Below are 18,886 nucleotides of genomic sequence, written 5' to 3' on the forward strand. Positions count from 1 at the left end.
TGCACAGTCCGGGTATTTGGGATGCAGTTGAGATGGCTGTGGTCGTCTTTTCACGTTAGTGGCGCAGTCATATGTAGCGATCTTGGGCGCGGGTGGTTACTCTTGGTCGTCCCGATCTTGGCCGATCACGTGTTGACCCATGCTGTTGAAACCGATCCCAAAGTCTTGTGATGGTGCTAGGCGCTACATTGAAAACCCTGGCTACAGCTGATCGGGATTCCCCTGCCTGCAAGCGGCCTATGACGTTGTTGCCTTGCACTTCTGTTAATCTTGGCATGTTGTTGAACTGTTACTGTTCGATTGACGCAGATGCCAGGCAATCAAAAACCCTGCACTTTAATACTGTTCATAGTGCTGCTGCACGTGCAGTACGTGCAGCTCCATGACCCGTTTGTTAATGCACTGGGTGCGTTTTTCCGAATCGAACTTGTTTCCCGACTAATGGTTTGCATGTCCTTGTGATCATTTTGATCCGGGAAATATGTCACTGACACTATAACACATTAAACCTCTTTATTTTGTCCGCTAATTTTGCTTTCATGGCGAAAAATATCCATATTGCGTTTCTTTTTCTTAAAAAGTATATTTTAAATATTATTGAATATTTTTATTTCCCCATAGTACATGGTACATCGGGATTCGGTGATCAGGCTCGCTGACTTGGTTGATGCATGTCATCGTATCCCAATTGCGTAGATCGATGTTCATGATATCAATCATTGGATTGTCTGGGCCAGACTCGATTATTTACAGAACGCCGTCGTAAAGGTGCGGCGTTAAGCAACATAAATCAAAATAAGGTAGAAGTGTCATCAAATTATCTCTTCCTGAGGCAGATGAGCTACAGAGGTTGTACGACTGTCTGTGCACAACTGGTACGCGATGCGACACACCCAAATCAAGCAAGACCTATTATTTTGACAGAAAGTCAGTAGGACCTAAATGGGAAAATGTCTGGATCTGAAATCTGTAGTTTTATCAAATAATATGATTGTTTTCAGAGAAGTGAAACAGTTTTAAATTAGTACACGGTATTATTATGGTTTTTTTTATAGTATTTAATATTTCCCCATAGTACATGATACATATATACATTTATTTTTTCATCAGCTGTAACAGTGTATACATTCTTAAAACTTAGCGTGACAGTTCAAAACATTCAGCTCAACCATACAGAAGTATTACCGGTTAGCACTTAGCATTTACATTCCTCACACTCCTAAAATCTCAAAATCAGTATCTGAAAATAGAGAATGAAAAGATTACCAAAAGGCATAAAATTGTGATTGATTACAATTTGAAAAGGCAATATATTTAGATATCTGGTAGTACTTTAATACTTCTCTTTGATTTCGTTTGAGAAAGGTTTGTTTTCGTTTCTGCTCATTTTATAAACTGTTTATTTTACGACCAAACATACTACATTTAAGGGATTATTGTTTTTTCTGTAAAACCAAATAAAATATTTTCACCAGTAAAATTATTTTTTCCTTCAGTTATCTTTCCAAGACATTTTTTCATGTCTTTCCAATCATTCATAGCATAAGTACAGTCAGACAATATGTGTTCTATGGTCTCTGGTACCAGTTCACAAAAGGCGTCTATGCATTGAATTTTATACAAAAGCATGTTTGTTGATATTATGTAATGTATGATTTTAAATTGGAACCACTTCATATTCACACTTTGTGTTCATCTGGAAGCCATTAAATTAATGGATTCCCACCCATCCTTCTTGTATTCTTTATGAAGCAAGTATTCCCCCGGCCATTTCTGTTGACCTGATGTTTATTTATAAATCCTGAGTTTAATGATAAAATAAAACATGTTGGTTCCCTTGAAAGGCAGTATACATCTATATTTCAACATTTACCAACATTTTTAACATTTCTAATTTGACAGTATCCAATTAGTGCATTATAATACCCTGGAATGTAAGAAAATCGATTTTAAATTCCGATTGTTTCTTGAATTTCCTCAATACTCAAAATTTCTCCATCTAAATTTAAGATATCACTAACAACATTTGTTCCTTTTCCTGCCCATTTAGCATAACATACATGTTTAGTATCTATCGTAATTACTATTTTACCAAAGACGTCCTTTACCTTTAAATAACATTTTTTCTAGATATACTGACCACACCTTCACCACATCTTTTCAAAAACAAATTTGAAACATATGGGATAATACACGTATTAATATAAAACGGATCTGCCACCAAAGTCTATTTAAAGTGAGAATACGTGTTGAAACGGAGGTCCATTTATGATTACTTTTCACTAATCTTCTCATCCATGCCTGTTTGGGGGCTACAATAACACTTTCAACAACTTGTACACAAATACCGCCGTTTCTGGATGGTTGTGACATAATATTTCTTTTAACTTTATCATGCTTCCCTTTACAAGTAAAGCCAAAACATTTTTTTAGAAAATGTTCTATTAGGTTATCCGAAGGGTTTGGTATGGAAGAAAAACGATGATTCAGTTTTGGCAGAGGCTACACTGAAAGATCTCACTGACTATGAATACATTTCTTTTGCATTTTATCAAGTTTATCTATATAGTTAATATTCACCATCGTTTCTGATCTCTATCAAAACCTATTCCCAAAAGCTTAAAATTTGTCTTGAGACCAGTCAAAATTTCATTCCTTACAGGGCTTATATCTAGATCTCTTTTTTTCCTATCTATATTAATTTTGTTAATTACCTTTAAACAACAATTGCCTTTAAACCAGAGAATCTAGTGAAGAAATTTAGTATACTAAAAGCTGTATATAGGCCCTTTTCTGTTCGATCTACGGTTACTGTGGCATTATCTGCAAATTGTGCTAAAACATATTCAATATTACCTATTCCCATGCCTTTAATTCTCTTATAGTTCCTAATCAGAAGTGCAAATATTTCAGCACACAATATAAAAATATATGGTGACGCTGGGTCTCCTTGTCGGAGGCCTAAAGTAACCATAAAACAATGAACTAGCACATCCATTTACTAGGACACTCGACTCTATTTTGTTAAAAAAATACTGATCCATCTCTGTATACTTAGAACCGATATTGAAAAATGTCAATACATTTAGAATAAATCTTCTATCAACAGTGACAAAAGCTTTCTCAAAATCTATAAGTCGTAATAAACCTGGTATTTGGTAGGATTCTGAATAGGCCATTAAATCGTAATTTAATCTTGTAGCTTGCCCTATATACCTTCCAGGGACAACACCCTTTTGATCTTCATTAATTACAAGCGGCAAAATATTTTTAATCCCATTTGCGACAACAGCAGCTGCTACAGTATATGATGTATTTAACAAGGAAATTGTTCGCAAGTTCTTCCAAATATTATTTGATTTATTACCCTTTGTAGGCAAATGATCAAACCTTGTTTTTGTGTTTTAGATAATGATCCATTATTATATGCAAAGTTTACTGAAATTATACAAAAAATCGGTCAGTGTCATTCCAGAAAAACTTCAGAAATTCTGACGCGAAATCATCAGGCCCTGGGCTTTTTCCATTTTTCATTTTCTTTAATGCAAATAAAGTTTCATCGTAAGTTTATTCCCCCACCAAAGTACAGGCGATATCGTCCGATCATTTTGGCACATCTATTCCTAGAAATAAATCTTCCAAATTATTTGGGTACAGTCCTCTTCTGAATACAGCATTTTGTCGTACAATTTTGTTTCTTCAAGAATATTATTTTGGTGTCTAATTGTTGCGCCATCACCATTCTCTAATTCTGTAATAGATTTCCTAGAAATTTCCTCAATTCCAAATGTTAAAAATATTTACTAGGTTTTACCCCATGTTCTATCCATTTAGCTTTGGATCTTATGAATAGCCCCTATGTTTTTAGTTTACTGATCGCTTCTATATGTGTTTTTACTTCATTTATTTTATCTAACAGTTCCTTCTTTTCAGATTCTATATCCTCAAAGTCCAGTTTAATTTCCAGATCTTGAAGTCTACTATCCCCTTTTACAGATTTTTCTTCTTAATTGATGGATAATATATTATCAGTCCTCTATTTTCTAGTAACAACATTTCCTAGAGTAAGTGATCGTTTCTGAGTATTTCTTATCATTAGGAACAACGTTTTTATCTTTATACTGTCGTTAAGTAGAGTTTACTCAGTCTGGTTTTTTTTGTTTATCTCCTTATGTATTTTTATCATGTAGGAGCGAACTTTCAAAATCCTCTGATAATGATATTGTCAAGGAAACTGATCAGAATTAATACTTCGAATAATGTCAGTCTCCTTAACAGAGTGCATCAAGTTATGTGACACTAAATTTGTTTTTTGTTTGTTTGTTTGTTGTTTAACGCTGCACTTGATTCATTGCGTAAAGATGTTAAAATGAGTAGTTGGTTGGTTGGTTGGTTTGTTGTTTAACGCCGCACTCAGCAATATTCCAGCTATATGACGGCGGTCTGTAAATAATCGAGTCTGGACCAGACAATCCAGTGATTAATATCACGCGCATCGATCCACGCAATTGGGATCGATGACATGCATCAACCAAGTCAGCGAGTCTGACCACCCGATCCCGTTAGTCGCCTTTTATGACAAGCATGGTCACCTTTTTACGGCAAGCATGGGTTGCTGAAGACATATTCCGTCCAGGAATCTTAACGGGTCTGACACTAAATACAAATCTAAACGATATTGCGTAAGAGGAGTTGGCTGCCGCCAAATGGAACGTCTGTCATGTGGGTAAGATTCCCTCCAGGGATCCTTTAAATCTAAATAATCTATAATTCCAGTTGGCTCATTTCTGGCCTTTGGATTATTACTGTGTTTGTAATTCTAGGTATCCTTATTTATATCCAAAATATTCAGATTCCAATCATCACAAATGATAATTTTCTGACTGTCCAAGTTTTCTTAAAGAATTCTGGTTTATCTACGTTTGGTCCATTGAAATTTCTTTGTGTGTTGACAAGATTATTTATTTTAACATTAATTGCTACATAATTACCTTCTTCTTGATCTATCATTGTATGTGTAACCTCAAGTTTAAAGTTATTATAAAATAAAATAGCTGTACCCCTTGCATTACGTTTGAAAGGACTACTGCAGCATGTTTTATAACCCAACTGTTTTCTCTAAAGAAAAAAAACATTATCGAGACCTCTGACTCAGGAGATAATAACTTGAAACGTTCCTTTTTATCCATTATAATAATTAAACCCATTCTTAATATCAATATTATGAACTGATATAATACCAAGCTAATACACAAACTGCAAGAAATAACGAAATATAACACAACAATCTTGTATACACAATATGCATTACAACTAAAGGACTGGGGTGTTTTGTGGTACACGTACTGAGAACACAAAAAACACGAACATTTGGCATAATACCAGTACGATCTTGACTTCCCTAATAATTCCTTGCCTTCTCATCCACCAGAAGACTAAGTGAAGAATATTCCTTTACAGCCATTTCAGGTCTTCAGTATATATAACGTGGGAAAGTTTGCTGGAACAATACCGTTTGATTCGAAACATTTAGTAATGCATGTGATAAGTACGCTCTCGGAAACATCTCTGATAAATGTAACTGAAACCTTCCTTCTGCAAAAACAGGTTCTTTTTTGCTAGATAATAAATTTTTCTGTTGCAGACCTTGCATAGTGTACTATTCGAAACTATTGACTGTCAGACATATCAGCAACGTCAGAACGAATTACCAGTATATGTTTATTTAACAACAGATGAATCGTGAGTTCTAACAAGAAAAATTTCGCCAAAGTTAAACACATCTTTTATCATGTTCCTATAGATGTAACTTAAAGGGAAAAACAAAAAGTGCTGCTTATATCTGCAAACCACATTTGTAGGTCTATACACAATACATGCACAGCCATGATAACTGCATGATTCTGTCATCAGCTTCAGTGTATCTTTCGACCCAAATAGTCTATCCATAATGCATAAAAAATATACACACTAACGCACTATTTACGAATAGAATTACCTTAACTGAAAATCAGGCTGTATAAACTATGTCCACACAGCAACACAACAGTAACCAAAATTTTTGTTTGGAAACATAAATTGTGATGGCCCACAAACAAATACCAGTAATATGGAGCTTATGAACAGCCCTGAAAATATTTCAGAAAATCTAAAAACGCAAATTTAAACCAACTTTGAGATACATTTTATCTTATTCAAACAACACACTATGAAACTAAATTGTCACTAAGTATAGTGACTATAAGTGGATGTAATACATATTCCTCGATAGCGATCAACAGGTGATCAGGTTAGTATCAATCGGTTTCATTGTACACTATGATCACAATACATTATTTGCTTTCTTATCTATCAATTTTTTTTAAAAAAAACAGTATTCGACTGTTTTTCGGTGATCGAAATGTGGACAGATGTGCTCTGGTCTGTCACGTGATACTCACATGACCACAGTATTATCCTTTCGGTCCATACAAATAGTCATGTTTATAATGTCGATCACTGTATACCGTAGATGTAGTTATCCTTACACGGTATTATACAGACAGAAGTAGTTTATCAGGACCGTTAATGTTTGAGAACATCGAATGCTATTGTAGTATTGCGATTCCCGACATGGGTACAATGTGTGAAGCCCATTTCTGGTGCCCCCAAGCCGTGATATTAGTGGATATTCCTCACTCACTCACTCACGATTATAGTATTTACGTTTTATGTGGGTGATAATACACAACCACTTGTCTTAATTTGAACTGTTCTTTGTTCCAAGGAAAAGGGGATGGTTTTCACAGTCGTCTAAGCCGCTGCAAATCGCTATGAAGAGATATCAATGGTCGTGGGTTCGCATTCCTCGTTCGTCCGGTTTATTATTATCTGGTTGTAAGTATGCCCGTTATCGTGGATTTTAATAATGTGGTAAACCGGACGCCTGTTTCATGTTGGGCTTTCATCCGACATTAATGTTGAAATGCCATGATATTATTGAATTACTGCTCAAGACGGAGTTAACCAACTCACTTGTTCAATCGCTAATGTTTGGGTGTTGAATTGCTGCATTTAAACTGTAAGTCATACACAGCTGCTTCATGCGACATATGTGTCGCAATCGTGATCTTGGATTAAGCAGTTCTTAAGACACACACCCAAATTATTAAACATGAGGGATATTGTTGACATGAAGTCAATAGAACTAATACTACTCGGTAACATTTGCTTGCATCATTTTTTGGGTAAATGATAGGGTTATTATTTCAGAGAGACCTTTATTCAAACGATTTTCAATTTGAAACGTAGAGAGTTTAACCAAGAAATCGGTTAAATTATGAAATATTGAAATGGCCACACAATATCAACGAAAAATAAATAATATATATTTAAACACTCAGGTTCAGGTGATCAATAAATAAAAACGGCTGTAAAATAGGTCAAATAAGTGGCAACAGCAATAGGTGACAGGCCCTAGAATTAAGAAGAGTGCACTCACGAATATTTGTCCAGTCCAGTCCAGAGAAGTGATGGAAGCTGGCAGGAATGCATTGTTTTGTTCCGTATTGTGGAAGCAGATTAGAAATAAGTCAGTTCGAAAAGGTCTCGCGTCGCCTTCTTGTCGCTCTTAAAGGAACAATATATTATAGAAAATGTCCCATCCAGAAACTTCTTGAACGATCAAGTTTGCCATGTTCATGAAAATAACAAGGGGCAGATAACTCGAATTCCAGTCCAAAACCATCTGGGAAGCTGTTGGTGACTGCGGTTCAGTTTTGGTCGCGGCCTCACCTGATGTCTTTCACCAGTAGTATAAGCATGTTACAGACTTATGCTATACCATGGCAATAAATCTAAAACTGATTTAAAAAGTTGGAGGGAGATATTTTCTGATACTTGAACATGAGCAAGTCTTCTGTGTTTCAGAGTGCCACATGTGATAAAAGAAGAACAAACATGTGGGACAAAGTTCATCATGGTCACAGATTTGTTAATGATCATAATTCGATTTTGTCTTGATCAAGATCGAAACAATAGTTGGAAGAAGGGCTAGCTACTTGTCTGCAGAACTATTGTAACAATATTTCAACGTTTTCTGTAATTTTAACAAACGGCCAAAGTGGGCTCTTATTATATACCCTCCCGAAACAGAAACACACAGGTAATTATCGTCGAAAATGTTTGATGAAGTTACTTATTTCACAAATGTTATTTTACAGTGATTTCTGATAGGATAACTTCTTCCAGAACGCGTCGTTTGGTAATTTATTGACATTGAAAACGGAATTTACGCAATTATCATGAAATAAGCATGAAATGAAATATGCATTCACTTAGCACGTGGGGAATAAAGGGTAAAGGGTAGGGGTGTTCGGTATAAAAGGGTGATATTCTTTCGGTAAACTGAATTGAGAATTAAGACATCTAGCGACTTTGTGAAAAATATTTCTAAGCATTATACCAAAAAAAGCAGAGATGGGACGTCTTCCATGTGCGATGAAAGTGGCAATGATTACTCTTTGGAATAAGATCCCAACCGTATTGGAAAATTATCATATAACATTATCCTTAATTCCTTAGAAACCCATTTAACTATTCCAAAACAAATAGACATACTCATATTTTTGTAATTCTCTTCAAAGCGTATAAGATGCAATTCAAATGTTGCATCATTTGGCATGTATGGATCCACAGAACGCGGGTTCGAATCCCAGTATCACGCCCATTGACTTGTACCAATTGTACCCGTGTTTATTCAGGTGAACACTTGACTTGCATCTGCATGCGTTTATGACGGGTTCCGGTGGGGCAGGATAAGCTCGCCTTTTCACGAACACCTGGAATCATCACTATTTGATAGTGATTCTTAAACACATGCTGATGATATGGTTGGAAACGTACAATCGACTCTGAATTCTTATTAATAAGGAAAGGGTATTGTCGCTTTTATTTACAAATCGCAGTAGAAGTAGTAGATATATGCATACAGCTGAGCTGTTGTAACCATTGGCAAATTATATATCTCCTGGATATCAACAGGAGTCCAACATGAGTCCAATTTTCTAACACATTACTCCACATAACAATCCTGTGTAACCCTTGTAGCATGTAAACCAACAACATTTGCATTTTTTCTATAAATGAAATTTGGATTTCAGCACTGGAGGCTGTTTAACATATTTTTATCAAAAATACTTCCCTCTGTCCATACATTAGAGGGAGCTCATGACATTTGAATCTAAAACAGAAAAATAAAAAACCTTTTTGATCAAGTATAGTGTGGCAATATCGAACTAGTGACACGTCAAATGCCTACGCCCACCTGTACATGAGATTAACAATACGCCCACCTGTACATAGGATGAACAAAGGGCCCAGAGTTACCCGGATGACATTAGGAGTGTTATATAAGACGAGCGTCCGAGAGAGTTGATCAGTCATCGGCGATGATGTTTTGTGTGTTGAGGATGAGTGCGACCGGCGTTCTACTTCTGGCGTTAGTAGCTATTCATAGCGTTACACCTGGGGATGCGCATCGATGGTTCCATAGGTATTTCAGGCCTCGACGATGTGTACTTCAAACAGGTAAGAAACACGAGCAGTAGGTTAATCACCATGTTTTCCTATATCCTGATCATCCATGTATTTTGTGGAAATATAAAAAAAAGTGATACACGTTTGACTTCGACCGCCTCCGTGGTTTAGTGGATAGAGTGACTGCCTGGAGAGCGGATAGTCGGTGGATCAATTCCCGACCGCGTCATACCAAAAATACTTCAAAATAGGGCACTTTTTGGCGCTTGGCATTACGGGGTCAAAGAGTCTGTATTTATACTGTGTTGGAGTGGGGTATCCATTTTAAACTGCGACTTGGTATCTTAATGGGCTTCACGACAAACCGGCATTGGCCCGGGCGTGTCTCTCTCTCTCTCTCTCTCTCTCTCTCTCTCTCTCTCTCTCTCTCTCTCTCTCTCTCTCTCTCTCTCATACACATACAACCGTGGCAATAGAGAGAGATTCTTTATTTCCTCCAGAAGTTAATCCGAAGATTATACATAATTAATCAAACGTATTCACACAAACTCGTATTGTATATATGTACAGGTAATATAAGACAGTAGCACCAGTGTTATGCCATTCACACTGTACAAAAGGTTAGATCAGATGACATAATCAAGGTAAGGCTTTAGTGTAAGTACACAAGCAGAAAATATCAGTATAACAGATTCCCATGTAACTATATCAATACATTGTGAGAAGTGAGTATCAGCACCAAAGAAAAATGACGACATATCTTCTTCATCTTGTAATTCCAACTGGACATAGGTTTCAACATCAAGCAGATCAATAAAAGTTGAAAACAGTTCATATCTTTCCTGCAGTAGGCTTCACAATGTAATATGATGTGATTATCATAATCAAAGGCATGCTTGTTACACAATAAACAGTCCCTGGAAGTTTTGTTTCGTGATGAAACGCTAACACAAAATTTTAAACTTGACCTCTGTTCTGGGTACAGATATGCTAGTTGCCATAATATATGGTGAGTAAGCTTTGTGAGTATTAGCATGAAGCGTGAAAGAGTGGGTGAGTGAGTGAGTATGGTTTTACGCCGCTTTTAGCAATATTCCAGCAATATCACGGCGGGGGACACCAGAAATGGGCTTCACACATTGTACCCATGTCGGGAATCGAACCCGGGTCTTCGGCGTGACGAGCGAACGCTTTAACCACTAGGCTACCCGACCGCCCCGAAGCGTGAAAGACCTGTATTGACAGAAACTTTTCTGCGCAGCATATTTTCTTCATATTCATGAATGGTTTTATTAACCAGATGCTTCAAGTTTCTCTTTGTAGGAAATACACCACAGCTTATATATGTACAAAGGTTGTTTCGTAGGTTATACTTGTTAAGACCTGATAATAAATCTCCAGATACAGATTTAGGATTAGTTGGATTTGCAATGTATTCGTTTTTGGTTTAGAAAGTCAAGGTCCTGATGTTGGTTGCTCATGTTGTTTTTCCATAATCATCCAGAGACTTTTCATCACATGTAATATGTCCAAAGTTGTGTTGAAATCGGTTGATTGATAATAAGGATTTTGCGGCTTGTGCTGCCAAATTTTTTAAACATATCAGTCATTTGGTCAATTAGAGTTGGGGAGTGAAAAAAGAACTAATATATTTGTCATTAATCACAGTTTCTAACTCTGTGCCTTTAAGATATCATTTCTCATAAAGTTTGAGCGGTCCAGCATATCTGTATACAAAACTCTTTGTCTTGGTAAGATTGATATTCATTCGTGTAGCTTTACATAACTTTTCAATAATATCAATTTCCTTCTTGACATCGTTTGTTGAATCTGATACTGCTGACAGATCATCAGCATACATTTGTGCAAATGCAGAAGGAATTGCTGTGGGCGATGATATACCCCAGGCCAAGCGCCTTCTTCCAAATATTGCATTATGATGACCACAGGCCAAGGCTTGGGAAAAGTCAACAAAGAACAGTCAAATCTGCCCCTTTTCTTCACTCGGTATCTGGGCAATGGCAGAGTAATTTGACTGAAAGCCAGCCTTTGATTCCGGTATTACGTTATGAACGTCACGCCACAGGCTTTGATTTTCCACAGTCACTCATTTTACGTAAGAGGCGACTAACGGGATCGGGTGGTCAGGCTCGCTGACTTGGTTGATGGATGTCATCGATCCCAATTTCGTGGATCGATGCTCATGATATTAATCACTGGATTGTCTGGTCCAGACTCGATTATTTAGAGACCGCTGTTATATAGCTGGAATATTGCTGAGTGCGGCGTTAAACAACAAAGCAACCAACCAAACTAACCACTCCTTTTAACACCTTTACGCAATGAATCAATAATAGATATATCTCAACAGGTGTTTGGGTCATGCATACTTCCAGACTTGTGAAGCGGACATATAATACTCCTTCTCTAGCCATCTGGGAACGAGTTGCTGAGAACAATTTTATTAAAGTTTCGTGGGCAATGGTTATTTTGTATCCTGTTGACTTTAAAATCCCGTGAAGATCCGGGTTAGAATCTTTATTCAGCAACCAGTGCTTGTCGTAAGAAGAGACTAACGTGATCGGGTGGTCAGACTCGCTGACTTGGTTCATGCATGTAATCGTATCCCTACTGCGAAGATCGATGCTCATGATGTCAATCATTGGAATATCTGGCCCAGACTCGCCAATTCACTTCAATATTGCGGTGTGCGATGTTAAACAAACGAAGCTGAATTTAAACATTCATTTCCCATTCCATCAGAACCAGGTGACTTATTATGTTTTAGGTTCTTTGAGCTGTTGTCCGGAAGGGGTTGGGAGTGCCGGTGGCCCAGTCGTCTGAGGCGCCGCAATTCGCTGTGCAGAGTTGCGTCCCTTTGGGCACGCCAGAAACCTATGGTCATTCCTATTATGTCACTAGGTTTGTCAGCACCATACCCGTGCTCGTGGGTTTCACCATAGGCTAAACGTCTGAGACAAGCATCACTGCGGGCTTTCCCTCCACATTAAGCTGACACGCTGGAAAATAACTGGAATACTGTTAAAAGAGGCGTTAAACCCAACTCACTCACTCACTTCGTGGAAGGGACTGTCAGAGCTTACGTCATTATCATCACGTATTATGACTTATGAGTAACGAATGTCATGCTATTCCGGGTTAGCTACAGAAGATACCCTAGCATCCTTTCATGACGACTAAATGGATAGGTGGTCAGGCTCGGTGACATGGTTGATTACGTGTAATAGTAATGACGTAGGACGATGCTCAAAACATCAATCACTCGAATGTTGACCGACCGGTGACATTGAGCTCGAATATTTCAGAGTGAGGATTAAACAACGCACAAATAAACAAACATGTACATGTAGGTTAAAATATTTGATGTAAGTCTGACGCCATTGGTACAATTTATTGAATAATTAAAGTTCATTAATTCTTAATGTTTTACCATCAGAATAACCCTGTAAGGCAGTCATGAACGTGACACCGACGTGCATATTGACATGATGTAAGGCCTAACGAGTAAATGGTTAGTGGCTTCAGCATCTGGATGTCAAATTACCTTCATGCATATTCTATTTTATTGAATTAATAATTAACAATATTTGCATGACGCATATTTTAACTGAGTTAATACAGTAGAACCGTCTTGGTCCAGAGTATTCCAACCCCATATGCCGTATATCAGACTAGAAATATATGATACATTATAGTTTTACTAGTGAGTGAGTGAGTGAGTGAGTGAGTGAGTGAGTGAGTGAGTTGATGGTGGAGATCGAAGGCTGCACTGAACTTTCAAAGTAGAAAAAAAATTCAGGTGGTTTGTTTGTTTGTATATTTCAGTGAACGCTGTGTGCAGAGTTGCCTCTGACCCCGGAACCACAGAACAAGTGAGCGGCACGATACGCCTGTCACAAACACTTAACGTAAGGCAACAACAAAGTCAATATTTGTTCGTCGGAATCTTTGCTCAAATAGGGCAATATTAGGACCTCAGTGACACCGCTTTTTTATGTATTGCTTAAAAGATTTGATATTTTGAAATATATTTTTTCTTTTTACTTTTTGTAATAATCACCTGTTGAAATAATCAATGATTATATATTACTGATTGCAAACTAGATTTCATTGTTTGCCATTTGCCGACACTGATATTTGCCTTTGATTATTATTATTATTATTATTATTATTATTATTATTATTATTAATGAATCCAAAATCCAAACCCTAAAGCATGCTGAAAGCGATACATTATTACCCCCATCAAGGATCAGTGTGCATTCGATTTACAGTCTCATCTCCTTGGAGTGAGTAGTGTTTTACGCCGCTTTTAGCAATATTCCAGCAATATCACGGCTGTGGTCACCAGAAATGGGCTTCACACATTATACCCATGTTGGGATTCGAACCCGGGTCTTCGGCGTGACGAGCGAACACTTTAACCACTAGGCTACCCCACAGCCCCTCTAGTTTCGAGTAAATGGAATTGCAAATGGTAGAAAGCTTGAAATATTAAGCTATTAATATGTTTTGATCTGATTGGGAAGAGGTGGCGGGTGCTGTGAGGGCAGTGAGTATTTGGTGAAATCTGACACACGAAAAGACTGTTCCGATCAGGATTTAACACAGTCCTAAGCACGTTTATGCACATTTCGAAACACGTTTGGAGCTTAACATATTTAGCTTGTGTATACATGAGCATATTTGTGGCAGGTTTATAGTAACCGGCACGACGCATCTGAATACAAGGAAGACGCTTATGGATGGACACTTTTGTTTTAAAGACCCGTGAAGATCCGGGAGAGAATAGGTTTTCAGCAACCCCTGCTTGCCGTAAAAGGCGACTATGCTTGTCGTAAGAGGCGACTAACGGGATCGGGTGGTCAGGCTCGCTGACTTGGTTGACGCATGTCATCGTATCCCAACTGAATTGATCGATGCTCATGTTTTCAATCACTGGATTGTCTGGTCCAGACTTGATTATTTACACAGACCGCTGTCATATAGCTGTAATATTGCTGAGTGCGGCGTTACACAACAAACAAACAAACTTTGTTTTAGACGGGTCGAAGTGATGGCACAGTTATAAAGAAAGTGCCCGGGCCGATTCTTAAGGGAACAGGGGCGGTCGGGTAGCCTAGTGGTTAAAGCGTTAGCTCGTCACGCCGAAGACCCGGGTTCGATTCCAGACATGGGTACAATGTGTGAAGCCCATTTCTGGTGTCCCTCGCCGTGATATTGCTGGAATATTGCTAAAAGCGGCGTAAAACCTAACTCGCTCACTCACTCTTAAGGGAACAATGTGTGCAATCTACGCCTAATGTATCCTGTCGTCATATTTCTGAAATTGGTTTAAGCCCTCAGTCTGTTGTTTATTTATTTCAGTATTGTACATACAGACCTTCGCCCCTTAGAATTGACCTTGAACTCCAAGGATTCATGACAAACGACACCGTCGTTCTGCACGGCTTCCACGCCCACACCCTCGGAGACCTCAGTAATGGCTGTGCAAGCCTTGGGGAACCCTTCAACCCGTTTGGAACTAATCATGGCGGTCCTAACTGCACAGCGAGGTAATCTCAAACGTCTGCTTTTCTGGTTTTAATCGCAAAAAATATGAGTGAATCATGACGAATTTTGAGTAAAATCAAATCATGAGTTGATCAATGGAGGATTTAAAAATGACACAGGGAGACGACGTCCGTCCTTTTTTGAGCTGGAGGTCAACGTTACTAATGATATTGTCCTTACAACTATTTATCAAAGACAATGTATATACTAATCTATGTTTTTCAATTTCTATTCTCTTCCTGTTGCGGAGGGGTAGCCAAGTGGTTAAAGCGTTAGCTCGCAACGCCGATGGCCCGGGATCGATTCCCAACGTGAGCAGTCCATTTCTGGTGCCCTCATCGTGATATTACAGTAAAATTGCTAAAGGCGGCGTAAAACCATACTCACTCACGCACAAGCCTGTTTCTATTCCACTTCTCTTCTGTGCTATGTTCTAGTTTCGTCATGGAACAAGCGGATGGCACTGTTAATACAACCATTTTTGATGGGGTAGCGAGGCTGTTCGGGTCGAACTCACTCATCGGCAGGAGCCTTGTGGTATGCGTGCCTTATTATACATGTATAATGTTACAACACAGACGTACAGTACGAATACAGCTCGATTTAAAATTATGATTCTTAGTCTGAGACCACCATATTCGTCTCGGACTCTAAAATTCAGTGTGTAGTTTTATGGCTTTATTGCACCAGGATCCATTGATTTTGGGTTTGAACAAAGATTCGCCCTGATAATGTTCCCAGTTATGTAAAGCACCTTACCAGTGGTCGTACGCGTCATACAGGTGGAACACGTCTACGAAGTGGGCTCTTCGGGTTTCCCTTCACAATACGTGTTAGCTGGCCCCGTGAAGATCCAGGCTTGTTAATGTTCCCAGTTATGGGACCTTACCAGTGGTCGTACGCTTCACACAGGTGGAACACGTGGTCCCTTTGGGTTTCCCTACCCAATACGTGTGAGCTGGACCCGTGAAGATCCAGGGTAGACGGTCTTCAGCAACCCATGATTGCCATAATTGGCGATTATGCTTGTCGTAAGAGGTGACTAACGTGATCGGGTGGTCAGGCTCGCTGACTTGGTTAATGCATGTCATCGTATCCCAATTGCGTGGATCGATGCTCATGTTGTCAATCACTGGATTGTCTGGTCCAGACTCGATTATTAACAGACCGCCGTCATAAGGTTGGAATATTGCTGAGTGCGGCGTTAAACAACAAACAAACAGAGAAACAATCCTGTGTGAGCTGACATGTCATTACTGAAATACAGGTCACAGTAACGTAAAACCCAACTCACTCATTCGTTGTCGACGATATGAGGATCTGTACCGAAACGTCGCCTTTACAGTAAATAAAGAAGTTGTTATCCTTAAATTGTGTCTACTTTGGCCATCTAATGTTATTTTGAGGCAGGTGGCATTGTCCACTTTACAGAGTACATCACGAATTTTTGGAAGGTAACCTTATTCGCAGTTTGTGGAAGCACTTTGGCAGTGTTGTTCCACGTACAAAAATATCATGTCGAAGGTTCCCATCCGAACATCTTCAATTAAATAGATGTTTTGAAAACTGAACTTTGATACACTTGAAAGAAGGAAGTCCCGCAAGAAGAAATATAAGGACTTGGAGAATGCCCTGGCTATATATATGAGACATTTAAAAAATGGACATAAATGTGCTATCGAGTATATGCATGCAGTATAACAGCTGACTAGTATACCGACAATAGTCGGCCGCTCTTTAATGAAACGTATCCCCCCACCCCCCAACACACCCAAGCCCACCGCATCCAACCCGTCCACCTCTCTCCCTTCTCCTCACCATGATGGTGACAACAATCTGCTACTACCTAAACAGGTCATCGGGTGAACGTATTGATACTATGTGCCAAAACTGAACTGGGGTAGAAGAATACTGTAACAATGTGGTGGGTTCATTTCAGCCCAAAGGGGAGTATTCCGAGCTTTGAGTAAGTGTGTTGGGGACAGTAGAGGGGAGTGATCATGACCTGAGCCTAGGTTGAAAGCACTCGAGGGTGCTTTGAACCTTAGCCCAAATAACTCTGGAGTGATTTTTTAAGGACTTGATTTGAGCCTGCAACACCTGGCGACTGGGACGATCACGTCATGACTCCAGGTTTTGTTCTCATTCATCTAGATGCCCTGGCCTAGTCTCTCTCGTCACACTATCCTTTTTTGTTCCTTTTTTTCTGACAGCAGTTAAACTCAAATGTTTTCACGATCTGGCATCTGGCATAGTCAGCCTGCTGTGCTGACTTTTAAAATAGTATTCAATTCAATTCAAACTGAAATTTTATTAACATTTGTAGATTCGTGGAGCGACTGATGACCCTGGCGCCGGTGCTGTTGACGGCAATTCAGGACCAAGAATAGGATGCTGTGTCATTGGTCGGGGGCAGAACCCACCGCGCACGGTGGTGTGGGGAAAGTAATATATCATCAAGTTCCATCGTGTGGGAGAACATTTTCGATGTAAAATATGCGTACTCACTGTATAGGCCTATGGCTATGTATACAATAAACTTGATTGCCTCAAACTGTATAACTCCGTGTTTGTACATCTATAATGAAGAAGCCGTAAATGTTGGTAGACAGATCAAAGCAATACATGTACAGGACAAGGACGTTTACTTCAGTACATAGGCAAGCCCGGCAACAATGCTATCTCCGCGTATCGCGTGGCCGTGGGTGTGGGGTAGCACTCTGGTGCTTTTTGGCGGGGTTCTTGTGGGCTACACTGCTAGTAACAAATTAACTTGCTTCCAAATTAATACTCGTGCTTAAGGCTACCTGCTTTTCAGCGGGAACCTTTCCGGTGTTACCTGCTTCTCAGTGGGAACCTTGTCTTTCCCAATTTTTCAGGCGGTGAATCGTAAAATAACATACGTTGTGGCAAACAATTGCCACGTATATGGGCCCGGCGGCGGAAGTCGTCTTGTCAAGCGGTAGCTGACAGTTAGGTCCGCGGCGGTAGTCGCACAATGGTTTTGGTAATGGGGCCAGGCAGTGGGATCTGCTTTGGCCGGCTACCTGGGGCCGGGCAGCGGTAGTCTGACTTAGGCTAGCAGCGGTAGTTGCTGTTTTGGCAGCGTGGTAGTTGCCAAGCAATGGTAGCATTTAAATATGCTACCGTGGGGGCCGGACAGCGATAGCAGTCTCAGGCCAGCAGGGCTAGCTGCGAATCGCCGTTGGCCACGCTAGTGGCCATGGCAACGGTAGCATTTTGGTATACCCAACTAGCAGCTTAGTAGCCCACTAGTGCCTGCACACCCTCGGCCATTTAACCCAATCTCATCTTGTGTTTTTATAATAGGCACGGGCATCCACGGCTCGGTGGCCCGTGCCTCTCCTTGGCATATCGCGGGATAAAGAACCCTTGAGTACCAAGGGTATGAATCTGTTACACCATGCGTTTGCGGGATAAAGCATCTGAAATAGATAGAATTATTATTAAACGGCCCGCAGTGGGTCGCTGCAATGTGATAATGCCTCATTGTTTCAAAGGACGGGCAAGTATCATTCCACGTTACCATATAACGTCATAGTTTAGTGTAGCATACTTACGTAAAAAGTCGGTTATTTGAATAGGAGCATCGTGATCACGAGCCAACTGGTGACAGATGGGTCAGAGATGTCACGTGCAAAGATGTCAAAAAAAGATATAGTACTATTATAATTTCAATGTTAATGTACACCAAACTCGACTATATATATGAACGTTGGATATCTCGCAAAATAGCCTCTCTACGATGTCTTTATTTTTTTTAAATCAATACAAG

The 18,886-nt window shown here is 39.3% G+C and overlaps 1 protein-coding gene across 1 annotated transcript; it reads left to right on the plus strand.

Moving 5' to 3' along the window:
• Window positions 1-9,401: 9,401 nt before the first annotated feature.
• On the plus strand, window positions 9,402-17,649 carry LOC124138646 (superoxide dismutase [Cu-Zn] 1-like). Its single transcript, XM_046505386.2, has 5 exons — window positions 9,402-9,567; window positions 13,363-13,445; window positions 14,905-15,092; window positions 15,528-15,627; window positions 17,417-17,649. Exons 1-5 carry the CDS (start codon window positions 9,429-9,431, stop codon window positions 17,537-17,539), a joined length of 633 nt encoding a protein of 210 aa, XP_046361342.2. The 5' UTR covers window positions 9,402-9,428; the 3' UTR covers window positions 17,540-17,649.
• Window positions 17,650-18,886: the final 1,237 nt, after the last annotated feature.

Source organism: Haliotis rufescens, unplaced genomic scaffold (genome assembly GCF_023055435.1).
Source record: "Haliotis rufescens isolate VD_foot unplaced genomic scaffold, xgHalRufe1.0.p SCAF_17, whole genome shotgun sequence".
Lineage (NCBI taxonomy): Eukaryota > Metazoa > Mollusca > Gastropoda > Lepetellida > Haliotidae > Haliotis > Haliotis rufescens.

Excerpts from the sequence above, each read along its gene's own strand:
- LOC124138646 (XM_046505386.2), top strand. The coding sequence starts at position 9,429 with ATGATGTTTTGTGTGTTGAGGATGAGTGCGACCGGCGTTCTACTTCTG. Across the intron at positions 9,568-13,362 it reads ACGATGTGTACTTCAAACAG|TGAACGCTGTGTGCAGAGTT; the intron begins GTAAGAAACACG and ends TGTATATTTCAG. Across the intron at positions 13,446-14,904 it reads GCCTGTCACAAACACTTAAC|TATTGTACATACAGACCTTC; the intron begins GTAAGGCAACAA and ends TATTTATTTCAG.